At 41.8% G+C, this 20,358-nt stretch overlaps 2 protein-coding genes across 3 annotated transcripts in view; both read right to left on the bottom strand.

Moving 5' to 3' along the window:
* LOC134224903 (saccharopine dehydrogenase-like oxidoreductase) overlaps positions 1 to 20,358 on the bottom strand; it is a 106,655-nt gene that overhangs the window by 18,573 nt on the left and 67,724 nt on the right. Inside the window, exon 1 of one of the 2 annotated variants that reach the window (XM_062704553.1) lies at positions 8,752 to 8,971. The exons of the other annotated variant lie outside the window; for it this stretch is intronic. The gene's annotated coding sequence lies outside the window, so the exon portion shown is untranslated. Of the gene's footprint in view, positions 1 to 8,751; positions 8,972 to 20,358 lie in introns of those variants that run through there. 2 annotated transcript variants of the gene reach the window in all.
* On the bottom strand, positions 15,058 to 18,717 carry LOC134206123 (uncharacterized). Its single transcript, XM_062681812.1, has one exon. It carries the CDS (start codon positions 18,715 to 18,717, stop codon positions 15,058 to 15,060), a length of 3,660 nt encoding a protein of 1,219 aa, XP_062537796.1.

Raw genomic sequence — 20,358 nt, 5'->3', positions numbered from 1 at the left:
CGATAAAAATGGACGAATTTGCCATTTTCATAGCCCGAAGTAGTTTGCTGTTGACCTACGTAACATCTTTGAAGTAATGAATTTAATTGACGATAACATAATTTTTGCTGCTTAAACAGCCCAGCAAACACAAGATCGTATACCATAGTGAATAAGTGTACAAAATGAAGGCCATATACGTACACTTTGCATGCAGTCAAATGAAGAAATGCGCCTATATCGCCTCCACTTTGTACACTTATTCGCTAGCATATTCGACGTTGTGTTGGTTGGGATCATAATGTTGTGAACTTAATAGATTCCCTGACTACAGTACAAAAACAGACGTGATAAAAAGATTTTTATGACATCTAAGGTTTATTAACGGGCCACATATAGTTTATATGCTAAAATTCTTCGCGGGCCACAGGAAAAGGCTTCGAGGGCCGCATGCGGCCCGCGGGCCGCACTTTGGGGATCACTGCTCTATGGATAATGGTGTTGTAGTGGTCAGTAAAGGTTAGCTTAGCATCTAAGATTACACCCAAATCTCTAACCCTTTCACATTTTTTTACTGGTTGATTTCCTAGAGTTACAGTTATCGATGGTGTGCTCCGTTTTCTACTGAAAGTGATCAAATTACATTTCTTGACATTAAGTTGTAGTAAGCTTTTGTTACACCAGTTATCAAATATGCGTATTTCGTTCAAGTAGATGTCATTGTCAACAGTATTTTTGATTTCCATAAATAGTTTCATATCGTCCGCATAAATAAGGATTTTAAGATGCTTAAGAATGAGTGATATATCGTTTACAAACAATATGAATAGAAGAGGTCCTATATGCGAGCCTTGGGGAACTCCAGATGTTACATTGACTGGAAGCGACTGTTTCCCTTCAAATCGTACTATTTGTTGGCGGTCAGTTAAATACGATTTAATCCATTTAAGGAGTCTCATCTCAATTCCCAATTTCTCAAGCTTGAAAATCATCATAGGAATATCGAGTCTATCAAATGCTTTGCTAAAGTCTGTGTAAAGCGCCTCAACATGACTACCTTTGTCCATAGCATTCAATGAGTAATTTACAAATTCTAAAAGATTGGTAGTAGTCGAACGTCCTTTAAAGAACCCGTGTTGTGCATCTGTTATTATATGTTTTATTTGGTTGAACATCCTTCTATTGATGATTGATTCAAAAGTTTAGGAATACATGAAATAATGGCAACTCCACGATAATTTCTAATATCAGATTTTTTCCTGATTTAAAATTGGTATTAGAAAAGACTTCTTCCATTCTTTTGGAAAGCTACTGGTTTTTAAAGATAATTTGAATACCCAAACTAAAGGTGTCGTAAATTCGCTTGCCAACTTTTTCAAAAACATAGGTGGAATTCCATCTGGTCCGGATCCTTTGAGGCATCCAAATTCTGTAGAGCTGCCAAAATCTCCGTTGCATTAATTTGGTTTACACCAACACTGCTTAAATAGTCAGGAAAATGTGAAAAATATTCATAATCACGATCACTTTCGGAAAATTCGGTATATGTCTCTTGAAAAAGGTTGCAAAAGAGTACAAATTTCATCAGCATTATCTCCTAATTTTTCATCTAAAGTCATTTTCGATGGAAAATTGCTGGATTTTAGCTTGGTTTTGGCATACTTGAAAAAGTTTGATTTGATTTCATTTTCGGTTTTAGCATTATACTCCGTAAGAGCCGAAGACATGGCTAAACTAAGTTGATCGCAAATATTCAAATAGTTTTCTAAATTTTCTTGACTTGTGTATTGTTTATAAAGTTTATGAGCCTTTTGCTTAAGGTTTTTCAAATTTTTGATTTGTTTGTTGAACCATATTGGGTTTTTTTGAGTTATAATTGCGACGTTTCCTTACGAGTGGTACTTCATTCCAAACAATGTCTAATAAAATTGCATAAAAGTCTGTAACAGCACATTCAATGTCAGTTTGATTTTGTAAAATTTGTTGCCAATTAGCTCTGTTCAATTTTTGTTTAATGTTGTCAAAATTTGCATTTTATAATCGAGAATATTTTCGAAATCATAGCCATAAGGATCATGGTTCCGATGCACAAATACAGAGTATTCTATTGCTGTGTGAAATGCTTCATTTTTCCATAACGGCGATAGAGACTCATTTACACAGAAATCATCGAGAGTGTTTGTGAATAAAAGTCCAAATAGCAATTTTGTCGATTTTTCACATGATTGATTTGATTCAAGCCTAAACATGCAGTTTTTTCAAAATAAATTGTAAAGTCTCATTTTCACCGACAACTGGCAGCAAAATACTTTCATTCTCAGAATCTGGAATGAAGTCTGCATTACGTTGGTTGAAATCGCCGTAAATGTGAACTTTGAATTCAGGAGGAAAATGGGAAATAATTTCATCGGCATTATGGAAGAACTTTTCATATGAGGATTTACAAGCTTGATCTGGAGGAAAGTACACTGTTGCAAAATGTGAGTTTCACCATCAATATGCGTTTTTACCCACACATGCTCAAATTCATTAAATTTGGTAGAATCAATGAGCTCGAATTATGTTTTGAGGAAATTGCGATGAGAACACCTCCGCCAGACATTCTTTGCGCTAAGACGAGATCTCGGTCATCCCTAAAAACATTATAATCACTACCAAAAACTTCCTCGCTTTTAACGCTTTCTGACCAACTTGTTTCAGTTCCTAAAATAACCGAGAAAGAGGAACTCAAAATTTGTTTATGTATTTCGTTCATTTTGAAAGCACTTTTCATACGATTGAAGTTCTGACAGTATACAAGTAGTTCTGTTGCCTGTGCGTTTGATGAAGTTTTGGTAGTTCGTCAATACCATTACAATTTTCTACGACTTCCTCCAATGAGTGCGTTAAGTTGATCGGAAGTACTATTTGTTGGTCACATTCTGCATCTCCCGACTGCGTCAATTCCTTTAAAAACCCGTCTGTTGGCAGGAGCACGAAGAACAGTGATTTGTGAATGAGCTCCTTAGCGCCGGTCCAAATGCCCAATTGGGAGATGATGAACTGTCATGACTAGGGTTCAGTGTTTCTCCTCGTTGAAAATTTATGCCGCGGTTTCTAACTGGTCCCGAAAACATGGCTTTTGCTGCTGTAAGCAAATCCTTATCCGGGGAGAAATCCATTACGGTTGTGATTATGGTTGTGCGCGTTATGGTTGACATTCTTGTTGCTATTATTTCCGCATTTATTCCGGTTCATAAAGCTGTTCCGATCATTGTGGTTCATGCGATTATGGTTGTGATTATTGTCGTTGTTTCCATTGAAATTGTTGTTTCTGCTTCTGTTGACCATTTTATAGCTTATGTCGTTGTTGTTGTGTCTTTTGTTGATGAAGTTATTGTTGCTGGTATTATTGTTTTTGTTGTTGAAATTATTGTTGTTGTATCTTCTGTTGATATTAAAGTTGCTATTTTTGTTTTGGTTGTTGAAATTATTGTTATTTTTGTTTTTGTATTTGTTATTGTTTGTATTGTTGCTATTCTTATTTTTACGCCACATCGCTTTTTGCTGCTGTGCTCTTTTGAGTTCTACGTATTCAGACTCAGAGCACAACACTTTGTTTGGCCCCATTACACGCCAGGTTGTTGTGTCGTTTTCAGCTGAAGCTTCATCTAGATCATTGCGAGTCAGCTCCGGATGTATCACTGGCTCTGAACTCAGTTCGTCCATTAAATTTGGAGTTGATACCGTAGGAGTCAAGTCACTTTTCAGAGCGTTGACTGTGCTGGATAGCAACTTCAATTCATTCATGATGGCGTCGGTTGAGGTAGATTCACTCTGGCTTGAATTGTGTTCCTCGCAATGGTTGGCCATTCCAATTGTTAGCGAACTCACTTTATCGAATTCATTACATATTCGGTTCAATTCTTTGGTGAAGTCGGTTGACAGTGGTTTTGCATAGTCGGCCATATTTTCCTTCGTCGACTGCAATGACGAATCGAACAGTGACGTGATGTGATTTTTTAGCTCATCAACATCAGGAGTTTTTTTGCCCATATTGCTTTGATATTGAGTAGAAGATTGTATTTCCTTCTTTAACTCATTAATGTCCATTTCAATGTTCTCAAAGCATCCAGTAATGTTTAGCTGGTTGAGAACGGATGCTAACTTGTGATTAGCATCCATAAGGGACTTATTGTGCTTAATCGCCTCTTGCTGCTGACTCAGAAGTTTTTCAAAATTAACTTCCAATACGAAGCGCTTTTGGCATTCGTAGCACAATGGCAGCATATAAGCAAGAATGTGTTGCTCATAATTCCTCTGGGTACCTACGCATGCAGCGTGAAACTTTCTACCACACGACCCGAAACAACACCATACGTGTTTATCGTCACTCACGGTACAGTTATTGATATCGCACGGCATGATTCACTTACGTAGCAATAACAAATCGACACAACTTAAAACGCGCGCGGTTCAGTTAAGCGGAGCAAAATTAATATACGTGCTACCCGGCCGGTGACTAATTAAGAATTCAGCATTAGCATTAGCATTAGCATTGTTACGGTGTAATTCGTAGATTGGACACTAGTGATACTCATGTTTTACTTTTGAGATCCTTATCTAGAATGCTATCAGAAATCAATAAGGGGAGTGGTCCTTGATTCCAGTCTTAAACAAAAATATCAAAAGCATGAGGATTACTACTCCTGGCCACGCCCATCTTCACCGTAACTAGGGAGAGGAAGGAAGTGTTGATGTAATACTTACTTAACGAGAGGCCACCGACTTAGCGACACCCTCATAAGTACCACGGAGTTGGATATTGGGAAGGTATTCGTTGGGTCAGGATTTGCCTGTAGCTGGCAATGTAACCGTGGTAGATCTTACCCCGTAACACACCGCGTAAAGGTGTCTACCCAGCATTACGGGTAAATACGTGGTAATAATAAATCAGGAACCCAAAGTGGCAAGCGTGTCAGTGTTTTAAATAATCCATGTTTGATAAATAATTCGTGAAAAAATGTTATTTATATAGCTTCAATACAAGAATCACTACTATTGCAAATATATCAACAATTATGATTTATTTAGTTGAAATTTATAAAATTTATTTATTTGGTAATGTAGACTCTTCTACTGAAATCATAAGTGGATTGTTAGCCTTCCGGGACTCGCACCGTTGTAAAAAGTACAACACAATGAGGAAAAATGAGATATCTTCAGTCAGTTAACCAATTTGCACCAAACCACCATGTATTCCTCAAAACATTAGTTCTTCATCAATTTAAAAGATAATAAAAGTGATTCGATAGAAGGCTCGGGTAAATAGCTAAATAAAAGGCTCAGGTGCACTGGGAAAAGTGACCAATAATGAATTATTTATTTATTTCATTACCAATTCATCCTAAAGTAACGCGATTTTTTCTATATCATTTCTGATAATAACCTTGGAGTTAATTCGCAGTTCTCACTCACCTATGACCGTAGGTGGCCACCAGACGGCTTTCCTTATAATCCGGAACGTCCGTAATAATGGTCATTCTGGAAAGTTCGTCCGAGAGCAGCGCATTTTTTTCTAAACGACTTCCGATGGGGATGTTTGAGCTAAAACACATTTCTCACACTGTTGTGTCCGCAGGTGGCCACCGGGCGGCCTTCCTTATAACCCGGAACGTCCGTAAAAATTGTCATTTAGGAAAGTTCGTCCTAGAGCAGCGCAATTTTTTCTAAACCGCTATGACCGCAGGTGGCCACCAGGCGGCCTTCCGGAAAATCCGGAACGTCCGTAAAAATGGTCATATTCCCGAAATATCCTCATACCGAAATATCGAGCCAAACTGATTTCTCATATACAGTAGTGCCACCTTACGGATGAATTCTAAACTAATTAGTTTATCAGCATATTGTTTTCCAATCCTCGAACAACTTTGTAGAAGACGGCAACTTTCTTAATCCCACAGATCCCGAGATATTAAAGAACTGATCTCTCATACACAGTAACGCCTCCTTGCGGATGAATTATAAATTATTCAGTTTCTCAACATATTGGTTTTCAGTACTCGAACAACGTTGTAAAAACGGAAAATTTTCTAAATCCCACAGATCCCGAGATATCGAACTAAACTGATCTCTCATATACACTAGCGCCGCCTTACGTCTCAATTCTGAACTAAACAGTTACTCAACATATGGGTTTCCAATGCTCGAACAACTTTATAGAAAATGACAACTTTCCAAACCAATAGATCCTGAGACATCAAATCAAACTGATCTCTCATATACAGTAGCGCCACCTTGTAGATGAATTTCAAACTAATTAGCTTCTCAACATATTGTATTCCAATCCTCAAACAACTTTGTAGAAGACGGCATCTTTCTAATTCACACAGCTCCCGAGATATCTAACCAAACTAATAACTCATATACACTAGCGCCGCCTTACGGCTGAATTCTGAACTAAATAGTTTCTCAACATATTGGTTTCCAATCCTTGAACAACTTTGTAGAAGACGGAAATGTCCTAAATCCCATAGATACCGAGATATCGAACCAAACTGGTATTTTCATGTACACTAGCGCCGCTCAGTGGGAGAATTCTAAATAATTTTTTTTTCTTGACTCATAGGGCCGCATGGGATTATAGATGGATTTTGATTTTTTCAGAGTTATTAGAATTCTTATAAGAAACATTGCGCCATTTATTGTGAAGATGTACTATTTTCACCTGTGTTCCGTTGATTCCAGATCTTCCGGAAGACCAGCGAAAGATCCATTGGACTTAAAACATGTCCTCAATGAGAGTATATATCCCCTTTATTATTTTCCAAGTAAAGAAAACATAAAAACATAAAAATCATTTAATGGAGGCACTCTAGTGCCCTTTGACTTTCATGAAGTGTCAAAAAGCATCACAACAGATCACAGTTATGCTCTATTTAGTATAATTATCATTTGCATGAAATATATGAACAGAAAATGTGTTCTTATATTGAAAAATCCTCTTTTAAAATCATTTTTTCACTTACTCCACATGTGGGGCAAGACAGATTGCATAGATGATTCGTTATGTTATAAATATGATCAATTTCAATATTATATTCAATTTTTATGATTTGATGAACATGAAATATACGATTTTCATTACCCACTTGCCCCACTGTACCTTACCCCACTTTGGTTTTCGTAGATCGAAAAATCTCTGTTCTAAAACGCATTTATTCACACAGGTGGCCCCTCATACTGAACGATTGCCTTGAAGAATGTAAATAGGGATCAAACCAACTATAGTCACAAGCACAGCATCAAATGGTAGGAATCTTTGAACGTGTGTCATAATAGGGGAAATATTGTCAAGATGCACAAATCTCTTATTTAAACGCTGATTTTCAAATCATTATATTTTTAAAGTGTTTACCAATCATCTAACATACTAGTTGTAAAATAGTCCAAAAATGTTCTTGATAAACCAACAATTTTGTAAGGAAAATATTTCATTCGAAAATTGTGCATTTCCATTTAAAATCTTCTTCTTATATATAAAAATGAAATGGTCTGTGTTCGTATCCGCATAACTCGAAAACGGCTGGATGGATTTTTTTCATTTCTTCAGCAGAAACATTCGTTATAGTTTCCGATGGGTTTATATGATATTTCCTTATGGGAAAATTACGTTGAGGTTGAGCAAACCGTGAATAACTAAAATTGTGATTCCTATGCGAACTTTGCATGGGCAGTTCGGAATGCACATTCTCGCCTACTATGCAGGACAACGTCTGCCGGGTCAACTAGTTAACAATAAATATGCCCCACATAAAATTATATACAAAATATACCAACATAATTCGCTAAAATTGTCACACTCTTCTGCACAAGATTAGTGTAGTCAACATTATTAACGTTAGTCAATTTCTTAGAGTAATGTTAATAAGGAGGATTTCTTATCTAATGGAAAGCAATAAGGAAAGAAACGGGGAAGCAGCATTAAAAAGTCAGAAAACATTTGTTTCTATTTTTCAATGTCCATTTCAAAAATTTCCACCTAGTTCTCTTGTGTAGAGATTTACATGTTTATTTGCTTCAGCCGCTTTCGATTTTGCGATAAAATTTGGGTAATTAATCTTAAGGAAATGAGGTGGCGCATTTTACTCAGCCGGCACATGTCATACAGATTCCCCCTACGTTGATTCATCGCACCGACCGGCCGGAGCAGCATTGGAACACGTATACGCTCCAAAACATTTCATCTAAACAATGCATCGTTTTATTTCTATATTTCACAACAGTTGGATCATCTGTATTATGCCACACCAGAGGTCAGAAATAGGCTGGATGAGCTAACTCGATAGATCTTTGTTGGTCACTGATGTCAATGTCAACAGCTTGGTTGGTCTTATATGATTCTCCAGCTTCCTTGGTATTCAAACTAATACAAAACGAAATCTGGACATATTTACGCAGTATTTTATTGAGTGAAAATTTGTTTCTCCTATAGGAAATTATAAACCATTTCTTATTTTTGGTACGGTTGCATGCAGACACATCATCATTAAAGCGATTTATAATAAATGCTTCCATGAAGTAATATAAGTAGCGTTAGAGTCAAAGTACAAACGAAGCACTACGTTGGTAAAACTTGGTTGTAAAATGAATTCTTCCATTATTTTTTTACTGCATGCGATTTTTTTGTGAGCCGGTCGAATAAACGCCTTTACATTTTCGATGTGCACGTATACCCACATATCTATATTTGGTAGCTGGAATGACTTACAATCTATATCACTAACCACCTACCTTTCAGTTATATTCTGTGGATTACTTTAACGCCTTATGTCTTAACTATGTGGATTTTTTTCTGTTTCACTAAAAACGTAACTAGAAGAAACAAGGGACCTGCAGCAGCACTCTGCAGCGTTTGGACGTGGACGACAAACTGAGTCGTTGGAACTGTATTCTCTGTTGGTAGTTTCGGCTATTTCTACTGATACACGTAGGACGGATGACGAGGGTATATTAGCCGGCCGGTTTAAACGAATAACAACAACAACAGTGTCGTTGCAACGCGTTTGTCCATTCGTACGACCAGCTACCCTTTGCATGTGTTGCTTGCATCTCCGCGCACAGTGTCTGCGATAATGCACCGTTGGTTGAGTTTTCAGTCGCACATGTAGATGTGGATGAAAGGTGTATTCGTTTCGATTACAGTTAATCGTATGTTTACGCGATCAGCAATTACAATCAATACACAGTGCAATAAATTGTCAATAACGTTTCCGATATAATTTAATACGCAAGTAAATAGCATTTGCTACCACAGCCATCATATGACGGAAATATTTTGAAAACAGCTTTATCCACATCACCCAGTTAGATATGAAAATCTAAAAATAACATTGATTGGTGGATATATTGCATTATTCACCTTTGGTTTAACTGATTTCATAAAGCCCCGTCGAACATAAACCCTGTTACGAGCAATTTTGACAATATACAAAACCCTACTGCTTCAATAGTCCTTTCGCCGTGGTAAAAAAATACTCGGTGGCGTGGTCAAAATCGTCGGATGCAAGAACATCATCGGCGACTATACAGCGTGGTGCGGCGACGTTCAGATCTAGTTTAGATCTCCTGCACACATTTGTAGAAAAGGCAACTTTCTAAATAATAGATTCCAAAATATCTATCCAACGAGTATTTCCATATACACTAGCGCCGCCAAGCGGGCAAATTCCGAAATAGTATGATCTGTTACAATATGTTTTGATCTCCTGAACGCATTTGTAGAAGACGGCAACTTTCTAAAACTTACACAGATTCCACGATATCTATCCCAACGAGTATTATATATACATTAGCGCCGCCAAGTGGATGGATTCTGGAAAATGATCTCGAAATCTCACGGATTCCAGAATATCTTACTTATATCATCAAGCTGGTGAGCCCCAACCACGCAATTTGTATGAAAATCACGTGTTGAGGTCCCGAAAGGTCCTATTGGTCCTTCTCCGAAAAATCTTGGTGGGCGGGAAAATTAGTGAGTCCCAAATTAATCAAATCGGCGGAGACATAGCCGTTTGAAAATAGCGTTCCGATTGTTTGGGAGGCATGGTTGTTGGAGTGTTAATGGATGTTGTTCTTAGGTATGAATAAATAAATGTTGAATAATGTATCAGATACGTTTTTGAGAAAATGTAAAACAAATAGAACAAGTAATTTCGAAGCTCTTATTAATCAGTTATGTCCTGATTTTGACTTTTTCCTTTCTTACTTACTGGAGAAAAAACAACTACCTATCTCCGTAAATAAAAGAAACAACCAAAGGGCGAAACAGCACGCGCTTAAGAAAATTACACGCTATGTAAGCCTTTAATTTTACATCCAACTTTTTTTGTACGCAATATTGAATACAAACTCCATGCCGTTTGTTGAATAATTGGATTTTCTATTCAGGTGGGTTCGTCGCTTGTGTATTTTTCTTTTTCCTACGAAGATGTCTTTTGCATACTTTATGTAAATATGGTGTAGAATACCAAATGATTTTACTGATTTAATATATTTATGCTTACGTTAGTATTGTAAGAAACCAGAGGCAAGGGTCTATCAGGGGTCCAGGGTAGGCAGAATGTCAAATATAGTCATCATCATAAAAAACGAACAAATGGAGGTGCATGGTGTATTAATTTATTATGATGACTTTTTGTGCAAATATCATCGCTTCTATCAATTGAAGAAATGGAATGGAATGGAATTGAAGAAAAGCAGACAGTGATCTCCAGTATTTTGTGCGTTCCCAATCAATAACAACAAGCTTTTATGTTACAAGTTAGAACCTGGACGAAAGCTTATAAATATAAGGGAAACTGGGGTAATATGCATCCCGGAGTAGAACGACTCTTTAGGATTTTTGAGAATGTTCTGTGCAGTTTTTACTACAGCGCATGTACTTCGGATGTGTAAGGACATAAACGGGAACCTTCTTACGAACGAGCGTGAGGTGATCCAAAGGTGGCGGCAGCACTACGAAGAGCACCTGAATGGCGATATGGCAGACAACGGTGGCGGTATGGTAATGAACCTAGGAGCACGCGCGCAGGACATGCGACTTCCGGCTCCGAATCTCCAGGAAATCCAGGAGGAGATCGGTCGGCTGAAAAACAACAAAGCCCCTGGAGTTGACCAACTACCAGGAGAGCTGTTTAAACACGGTGGTGAAGCACTGGCTAGAGCGCTGCACTGGGTGATTACCAAGGTTTGGGAGGATGAGGTTCTGCCGCAGGAGTGGATGGAAGGTGTCGTGTGTCCCATCTACAAAAAGGGCGATAAGCTGGATTGTAGCAACTACCGCGCAATCACATTGCTGAACGCCGCCTACAAGGTACTCTCCCAAATTTTATGCCGTCGACTAACACCAATTGCAAGAGAGTTCGTGGGGCAGTATCAGGCGGGATTTATGGGTGAACCACAGACCAGGTGTTCGCCATACGTCAGGTATTGCAGAAATGCCGCGAATACAACGTGCCCACACATCATCTATTTATCGACTTCAATGCCGCATATGATACAATCGATCGGGACCAGCTATGGCAGCTAATGCACGAAAACGGATTTCCGGATAAACTGATACGGTTGATCAAGGCGACGATGGATCGGGTGATGTGCGTAGTTCGAGTTTCAGGGGCATTCTCGAGTCCCTTCGAAACCCGTAGAGGGTTACGGCAAGGTGATGGTCTTTCGTGTCTGCTATTCAACATCGCTTTGGAGGGAGTAATACGAAGGGCAGGGATTGACACGAGTGGTACGATTTTCACGAAGTCCGTCCAGTTATTTGGTTTCGCCGACGACATTGATATCATGGCACGTACATTTGAGAGGATGGAGGAAGCCTACATCAGACTGAAAAGCGAAGCTAAACGGATTGGACTAGTCATCAACACGTCGAAGACGAAGTACATGATAGGAAGAGGCTCAAGAGAGGTCAATGTGAGCCACCCACCACGAGTTTGTATCGGTGGTGACGAAATCGAGGTGGTTGAAGAATTCGTGTACTTGGGCTCACTGGTGACCGCCGATAACGATACCAGCAGAGAAATTCGGAGACGCATAGTGGCTGGAAATCGTACGTACTTTGGACTCCGCAAGACGCTCCGATCGAATAGAGTTCGCCGCCGTACCAAACTGACTATCTACAAAACGCTTATAAGACCGGTAGTTCTCTACGGACACGAGACGATGCTCGTGGAGAACCAACGCGCACTGGGAGTTTTCGAAAGGAAAGTGTTGCGTACCATCTATGGTGGGTTGCAGATGGCGGACGGTACGTGGAGGAGGCGAATGAACCACGAGTTGCATCAGCTGTTGGGAGAACCATCCATCGTTCACACCGCGAAAATCGGAAGACTGCGGTGGGCCGGGCACGTAGCCAGAATGTCGGACAGTAATCCGGTGAAAATGGTTCTCGACAACGATCCGACGGGAACAAGAAGGCGAGGTGCACAGCGGGCAAGGTGGATCGATCAGGTGGAGGACGACTTGCGGACCCTCCGCAGACTGCGTGGTTGGCGAAGTGCAGCCATGAACCGAGCTGAATGGAGAAGTCTTTTATGTGCAGCACAGGCCACTCCGGCCTTAGTCTGATGATAAATAAATGTACTTCGGATCCCGAACTACCAATTTAGCGGTATGCATTTGTGAAAATAGGTCTGAACAAGGTTTGAATCCAAAGGAGAATGAGATAACGCCTCACTCATCGTGTCTGTTTACACTCTCGATAGGTAGTATATCGCGAAAGACATTTTTGGGTAGCTGTTATGATAATGAACTGATTCGGGGGGCTACAACCCATGATATATTTCTTTTAATAAGCCCCAACTGCGGGGGCACTGGTTCTGATGATGCATTTCAACTTGTTTTATACAGCTGTGCGAAAAAAAATATGGTCCCCAACATAAAATGAGCGAGAACAAAGCGTTTTATCAAACCTTCTCGGTGGGGGCCGCTAATCCGAAACAGTAGTTTTTTTTTCTAACTTGTACAAGTGTGATAGTTTTGTTTTCATGGCTTGTTATGATTCGAAGAGGTTTTTGCCTCCCTTTTATCGTTGTTCTTTATCTATTGAGAGCGATTTCTGCAAACATTGGGTCTGATACATCGCAAAAACACCAAAGAGTCATTCATTTTCCCCTGAGGGTGCATATTACCCCAGTTTGCCCTATCTACCCGCTAAAGGGTATTTAAACTTATGTTGATTTTAAAATCACTCCGTATGACTTGTGCAAAGCAACTGTAAATTACGCGTTCAGTGAGCTAACGGGCACAGCAGAAGCACCGTCACACCAACTCACCTGTCGGGGGAGAAGGACCAATGTAAATTACGCGTTCAGTGAGCTAACGGGCACAGCAGAAGCACCGTCACACCAACTCACCTGTCGGGGGAGAAGGACCAATGTAAATTACGCGTTCAGTGAGCTAACGGGCACAGCAGAAGCACCGTCACACCAACTCACCTGTCTGCGGGGGAAGACTGTACGATTTCAGGATGTTGCGCGTCGGGGGGTGGAGCCTCAGGTTTGGCCACATTCAGGATCCCGCCAACGACATCGGACACTCACAAACCTCACAGTACAATACCACAAAGCTAACAGACAGGCACTTTACTATTGGCAATTTCTCACCTTTTCGCTAATAATTACTAACTTATAAGTTTTACTATACTATTTTATTTTAGAATAAGTTAGATTAAGTACATTTAATTTGCTTCTGGATGGCTTGAAGTTCTTGATAAAAGTGTAGATTTTTCTAGATTTTCATGCATGGCATACTTCGATGGTTGTTGATTTGATTACCATGACGACACGTGGATGCGGCAGACGTCGACGCCGTGGCAACTTTTATTTCGGACGCCTATGACGTCACAGATGTTCTCGCTGCTGCAGTGTTGGCAACATTCTCCGGCCCAGGAACCGAGGTGATGGCTTCAAGCAACACGATTTTGCTGACAGGTCGCTTATAGGTTGATTTGGAAGTTTTGATTTCAATAGCTCTTATATTTCCATCTGGTCCACGATAGATTTTTCCACTACACCCTTTGGCCAATTGCCACGATGTAATGATTCGTCCACAATCATCACAAGGTCGCCAACTTTGTATTCGTGATACAATCTGTTGTCGGGCCACTTGCGACTCGGATGAGCTCCGGACGGTACGCTGCTACCCATCTGCGCCAGAAACGGTCAGCAAATATCTGCGAATGTTTGTAGGCAGCACGACAGTCCAGATCCCTTTCGTCGAAATCGTGATCAAACTGAATTATATTGTTACGGCCCAGTAGTAACATGTTTGGCGTTAACGGTTCCGGATCCAGGGGGTCATCGGGAACGTGCGTTAGCGGTCGATTATTGACAATATTCATTGCTTCGCACAATGCTGTTCGAAGCACTAAATCCGTAGGGTGTTGTTCCCGCAGCATCGCACGAAGAGCGGTTTTGATTGAACGCACTAGTCGCTCCCAGCAACCTCCGAAATGCGGAGCGCCAGGCGGTATAAATTTCCACTGCACACCCCTAACGCTCAAGGAACTTTCGATCTGCGGCTGATCGAGTGTTTTTACCAGTGTCTTCAACTCTTGGACAGCACCGATGAAGTTAGTCCCATTATCGGTCATGATGAACTGCGGTAGACCACGGATAGCCATAAAACATCGTATGGCCATTAAACAGCTATTCGTATCGAGTGACGGCACAATCTCCAGGTGTACTGCTCTTGATGTCATACAGGTAAACAGCACTATCCATCTCTTCTCTAGATGACGGCCGACCTTCACAGATAGCGGTCCGAAATAATCGATTCCGGTACAGGTGAACGGATACGCGAACGGAGTCGTTCTTTCCGGTGGTAGATTTCCCATTTGCGGAACAGTTGGTTTCGCTCTCAGTTCTCGACACCTCACACAAGACAGTGCATACTTCTTTACTTGCGAACGGATCTTCAGTATACGGTGGCGTTCCTTGACGTTATTGATGACAGCCTCCAACCCCTGATGCGCGTTCGCGATGTGATACATACGAATGATCAATGTTGAAAACGGATGATTGTCAGGTAGAATCACGGGTTGTTTACTTCGAACGACTGGTTGTTATCTTGAACACGACCTCGCATGCGGATGATTCCATTGTGGAGAAATGGAGAATACGTTCTTAATCGGCTGTTAGCTTTCACATATCCTGTCTTCTTCAGATTAAACAGCTCTGACCCAAAGACTTCAGCTTGTACTTTCTTGTACCAATTATTTCTAGCGTCGGATATTTCTTGAACAGATAACGTCAAACGATCAGGTTTCTCGGATCTTGGCAATACTAACAGTTTTCTCATTTTCAGGTAGTATGCGGTTGATCTGATCAGCCTATTGAAATCTGAGAACCTTGAAATGTCGGGCAGCTCAATCGATGCTTCTTCGTGTACAGTGTAACACAACAGATTGGTGCTACTATCGACGATGATTTCAGATTGAAAATTTACCAGCTCTGCAGTAGACATCGCCAATGGTTCCTCAGTAGGCCAGTACATACTGTCGCGATGAAGGAAGTCTGGACCTCGCAACCACTCATGCATATTGCCAAACTTTGAACATTTCGTGGCCAAATCAGCCACATTCAGCTGTGATGGAACCCAGCGCCACAAATCGGTTCCGTGTCCATTTTCTTTAATCCGCATCACACGTGCGCCAACGTACACTGGCAGAATTTGACCTGTCTTCAGCCAACTCAAGCAGATCTTAGAGTCGGTCCAGAAGTACACCCTGGTAATATCCACCATCATCTCCGTTTGTAGTACGCTCACCATCTGACTTGCGAGAACACATCCTTGTAGTTCCAGGCGTGGTACAGTTTGTGACTTTAGGGGCGCCACTCTTGACTTGGCATATACCAGGGCCACATGAACTTTACCTTGACTACGATGAACCATATATACCACGCAAGCAAACGCCTTGTCACTCGCATCACAGAAGGCATGTAATTCCACATTGGAAAAAGACGAAACCGCAGGGTAATAGTACCTTGAGAAACGAATTTCGTTTAACTTCCTAGTTTCGACCAACCAATCCGTCCATCTGGGAACCAGTCCGTCGGGAATTTCATCGTCCCAACCGGATTGCAACCGCCACAGCTCTTGGAAGATAATCTTCAGTTGTATTGTTATTGGACTGAGAAAACTAAGTGGGTCAAAGATACTCATCATGAACCTCAACAGCTGCCGTTTTGTTGGAATGGCTTCGCCACTTTGGAAGCGCTCATCCAGGTTTGAGAAAGACAATGGAAAAACAAATTCATCGGACTGCAGATCCCATCTAATTCCGAGAACGCGAACCTCACCTTCTCTACAGCCGGCCACAATTTCAGGATCGAGCGAGTCGATCACAGTTTTGGAATTCGAAGAGAACTTCGCCAGCTTGAATCCGCCTTGCTCGTGAACATTTATCACGCGTTGGATCAGTTCGATTGCCGCTTCTTCAGTGTCAGCGCAGTCGAAATAATCGTCGACATAATGTTGTTTAACAACTGCTCGTTCGACGCCAGGATGCTTTTCTTCCAGTTCCTTTGCATTGAAATTCTTTATGAATTGTGCCATCGATGGGGACGAAACCGCGCCAAATATCATAACCTTCATCACGTATACATCTGGTGGAACCGTGCGGTTCATACCACGCCATAGAAAACGTTGGGAATTTTGATCTTCAGGACGGATGCGCACTTGGTGAAACATTTCCCGGATGTCAGCTACGAAAGCTATCTTCTTCATCCTTGCTCGTACCAAGATTGCAATCAGCGGAGGAACGAAATCCGGACCCTTCAAGAGCAGATCGTTCAAAGAGAATCCATGCGACTTTGCTTTCGCGTCCATGACCAAACGAAACTTCTCTCCACTCACCACGCTGAAGTGAGGCAGATACCAGGTGTTAGATTTTTCTGACAGTTCTTCAGGCTCGAGTTTCCTGGCATAACCCTTATCGATGTAGTCTTGAATCTTGCTACAGTATTTTTCTGCAAATTCAGGGTTCGAGTCCATCTTCTTCTCAATGGTTTGAAGCCGGCGCAGAGCTAGAGGTTTACTATCCGGGAAGACGAAATTGTTGTATCTGTAAATCTGCCCTACCTCGAAGCGTTCCCCTCGGCGTGTGATTGTGCGATTCATGATATCTAGTGCACGTTGATCTTCATCAGCCATTACCGTCGACTGACCAGAGATACCAAAGTCTTCTACCTTATACATCTGCTTCACCAGGTCTGTAAGCTCGATGTCATCGTTATCGGTACACAGCAACGCATGTTGACCGCCCGATCCAGCAACGGCAGAGTCAATTACTCCATGTACAGTCCATCCCAGGTGGCATCGTGTCAACTGTAAACCGTTGAGCGAGTATTGCACAGTCTTCAGAGGTACGATCAGACCCGCGTTGTTCGACCCAATCAGCATACAGGGACGAGCACCTTGAATTGCAGCTAATTTGTCCTCATCCAGCATTGGATACATTCGTTTTACTTTTGCCATGTCGAATTTCAGCGGAGGTAAAGCTATATTGTTAACCGTTTGAATATTCTTCACTTCGTACCACTTCGCTTGTTCCGATGGTCCAGATATACGGAATGAAAGCAGCATCGATTGCTCCTCCTTGTGCAATATTCCGTTCGTCCATCTGTACGTTACGGGTGCAATCGGTCCTCGTAGTCCGATATTCTCAGCAACAGCAGCATCCATCATTGATAGCGAAGAGCCTTCATCGAAAAGCGCGAACACTTCCTCTACACCTTTTGGTCCTCGAATTTTTACCTTGCCGACGCGGAGCAGTGTGTTCATGTTCTTCCCATTCACGTTACATACGTTCTCTTGATGTTCGGTGCGATGGTACCTCGGACTTCTTGTGGATTCGTCGGAATGTACTAGCTCGTGATGATTCTTCTTACAGATCGAACACTTCTTATCGGACTTGCAGTTCCGTCTGGCATGGTCCGACTTCAGGCATATATAGCAAACCTTGCAGGAATTTGCTGTAGATCGACGCTGAGCAACCGACAGTTTACGAAACTGTTCACACTTCTCCAGACCACAGTGAGAACTTGCTGAGCACAAGGGACATTTTCTGGTTTCTTCGTTGTTGCGACTGGTAATGTTTAGTATCATCGGTTTTTGCTTCGGTTGGTAGCTGGACTTTTTGGCGTTGAACACAGGGTTGAGACTTGCAAGTTGGTTGTCCATCTCATCCTCCAACCAACGAGAGAAAGTTTTGAACTCGATGACTTCGCCTTCTTTCATCAAAGCGGCCTTGTGTCGAACCCACATCTGTTTGCTGAAAGCAGGCAGTTTATCAGCCAGGTGACAGATGAGCTCGGGATTCATCAAATAGTTATCCGCCTTCGCGTTTGCCATCGCAATCTTGGTACCAATTACCGCGTTGTAAAAGGTACGAAAGGATTCTATGCTTCCCTCCTTAACGTTCTCCAGATTTCTCAACGCTTCCAGTCTATTCGCAACTACCCATTCGGTGCGACCGAAATTGGACTTCAGCATTCTCAAGATTTGATTCACATTGTCGGGAGACGAGAGCAGGGCTTCTACGGTCTTACGTGCTTTTCCCTGCAACGCTTTATTCAATCGTCTCAGATTGTCACGATCAGTAAGCTGGAACTCCTCGGTAGACGTTTTAAATTCATTCTCAAATACCGTCCACTCCATAACATCGCCTGTAAAGAATGGCAAATCTTTCATATTTCTGCTTTGTAGTGCTTTGAAAGCTTGGGACAAAACGCCATTCACGTCAGGTATGGCGACTTGTGCTTGATTAGCGCCGACTGCTGATACGTTCCTCGCTCCAGGTGGCGCACCAGATGCACCACGTGTTCCATGAAACGGTGGATCCGGCTCGAAGGACCACAATGTAAATTACGCGTTCAGTGAGCTAACGGGCACAGCAGAAGCACCGTCACACCAACTCACCTGTCGGGGGAGAAGGACCAATGTAAATTACGCGTTCAGTGAGCTAACGGGCACAGCAGAAGCACCGTCACACCAACTCACCTGTCGGGGGAGAAGGACCAATGTAAATTACGCGTTCAGTGAGCTAACGGGCACAGCAGAAGCACCGTCACACCAACTCACCTGTCGGGGAGAAGGACCAATGTAAATTACGCGTTCAGTGAGCTAACGGGCACAGCAGAAGCACCGTCACACCAACTCACCTGTCGGGGAGAAGGACCAATGTAAATTACGCGTTCAGTGAGCTAACGGGCACAGCAGAAGCACCGTCACACCAACTCACCTGTCGGGGAGAAGGACCAATGTAAATTACGCGTTCAGTGAGCTAACGGGCACAGCAGAAGCACCGTCACACCAACTCACCTGTCGGGGGAGAAGGACCAATGTAAATTACGCGTTCAGTGAGCTAACGGGCACAGCAGAAGCACCGTCACACCAACTCACCTGTCGGGGGAGAAGGACCAATGTAAATTACGCGTTCAGTGAGCTAACGGGCACAGCAGAAGCACCGTCACACCAACTCACCTGTCTGCGGGGGAAGACTGTACGATTTCAGGATGTTGCGCGTCGGGGGGTGGAGCCTCAGGTTTGGCCACATTCAGGATCCCGCCAACGACACCGGACACTCACAAACCTCACAGTACAATACCACAAAGCTAACAGACAGGCACTTTACTATTGGCAATTTCTCACCTTTTCGCTAATAATTACTAACTTATAAGTTTTACTATACTATTTTATTTTAGAATAAGTTAGATTAAGTACATTTAATTTGCTTCTGGATGGCTTGAAGTTCTTGATAAAAGTGTAGATTTTTCTAGATTTTCATGCATGGCATACTTCGATGGTTGTTGATTTGATTACCATGACGACACGTGGATGCGGCAGACGTCGACGCCGTGGCAACTTTTATTTCGGACGCCTATGACGTCACAGATGTTCTCGCTGCTGCAGTGTTGGCAACAGCAACATTTTAGTGCGATCCACATGTTTTTGACGTTGGACAAAGTCTTACCCGAAGGGTGTCAAAACAGAATCTAAAATTTGGGACCGTCATGAAATGATGTTAGATTTTGAAAGTTAATAGAGCACTGATATTTGGATGGTCGTGTCAAGTGAAAATTTCAGAGTCAACCAATCCCATTCATGCATTCCCAACACGAACATCAGATCGATGTAAGTTACGGGCCTTTAGGTTCACCGTAAAATTTTCTTTGTGTATAAAAGAAGCAGTGCCTGGCACGCGTGTGTCTGTGAAACGTGTGAAACCAAATTTCTAAGACGAATTTTGTACTTTCCATTTAATTCCACTACATTTGGTTATCTTTTCAAATACGTATTTCATACAGTTGAGGTAACTGTGAGGCCGTCTCC

Source organism: Armigeres subalbatus, chromosome 1 (assembly GCF_024139115.2).
Source record: "Armigeres subalbatus isolate Guangzhou_Male chromosome 1, GZ_Asu_2, whole genome shotgun sequence".
In the NCBI taxonomy this organism is placed as follows: domain Eukaryota; kingdom Metazoa; phylum Arthropoda; class Insecta; order Diptera; family Culicidae; genus Armigeres; species Armigeres subalbatus.
The sequence above is the reverse complement of the archived record's forward strand: the minus strand, read 5'-3'. Positions and strand labels throughout refer to the sequence as shown.

Excerpts from the sequence above, each read along its gene's own strand:
- LOC134206123 (XM_062681812.1), bottom strand. The coding sequence starts at position 18,717 with ATGAAAGATTTGCCATTCTTTACAGGCGATGTTATGGAGTGGACGGTA.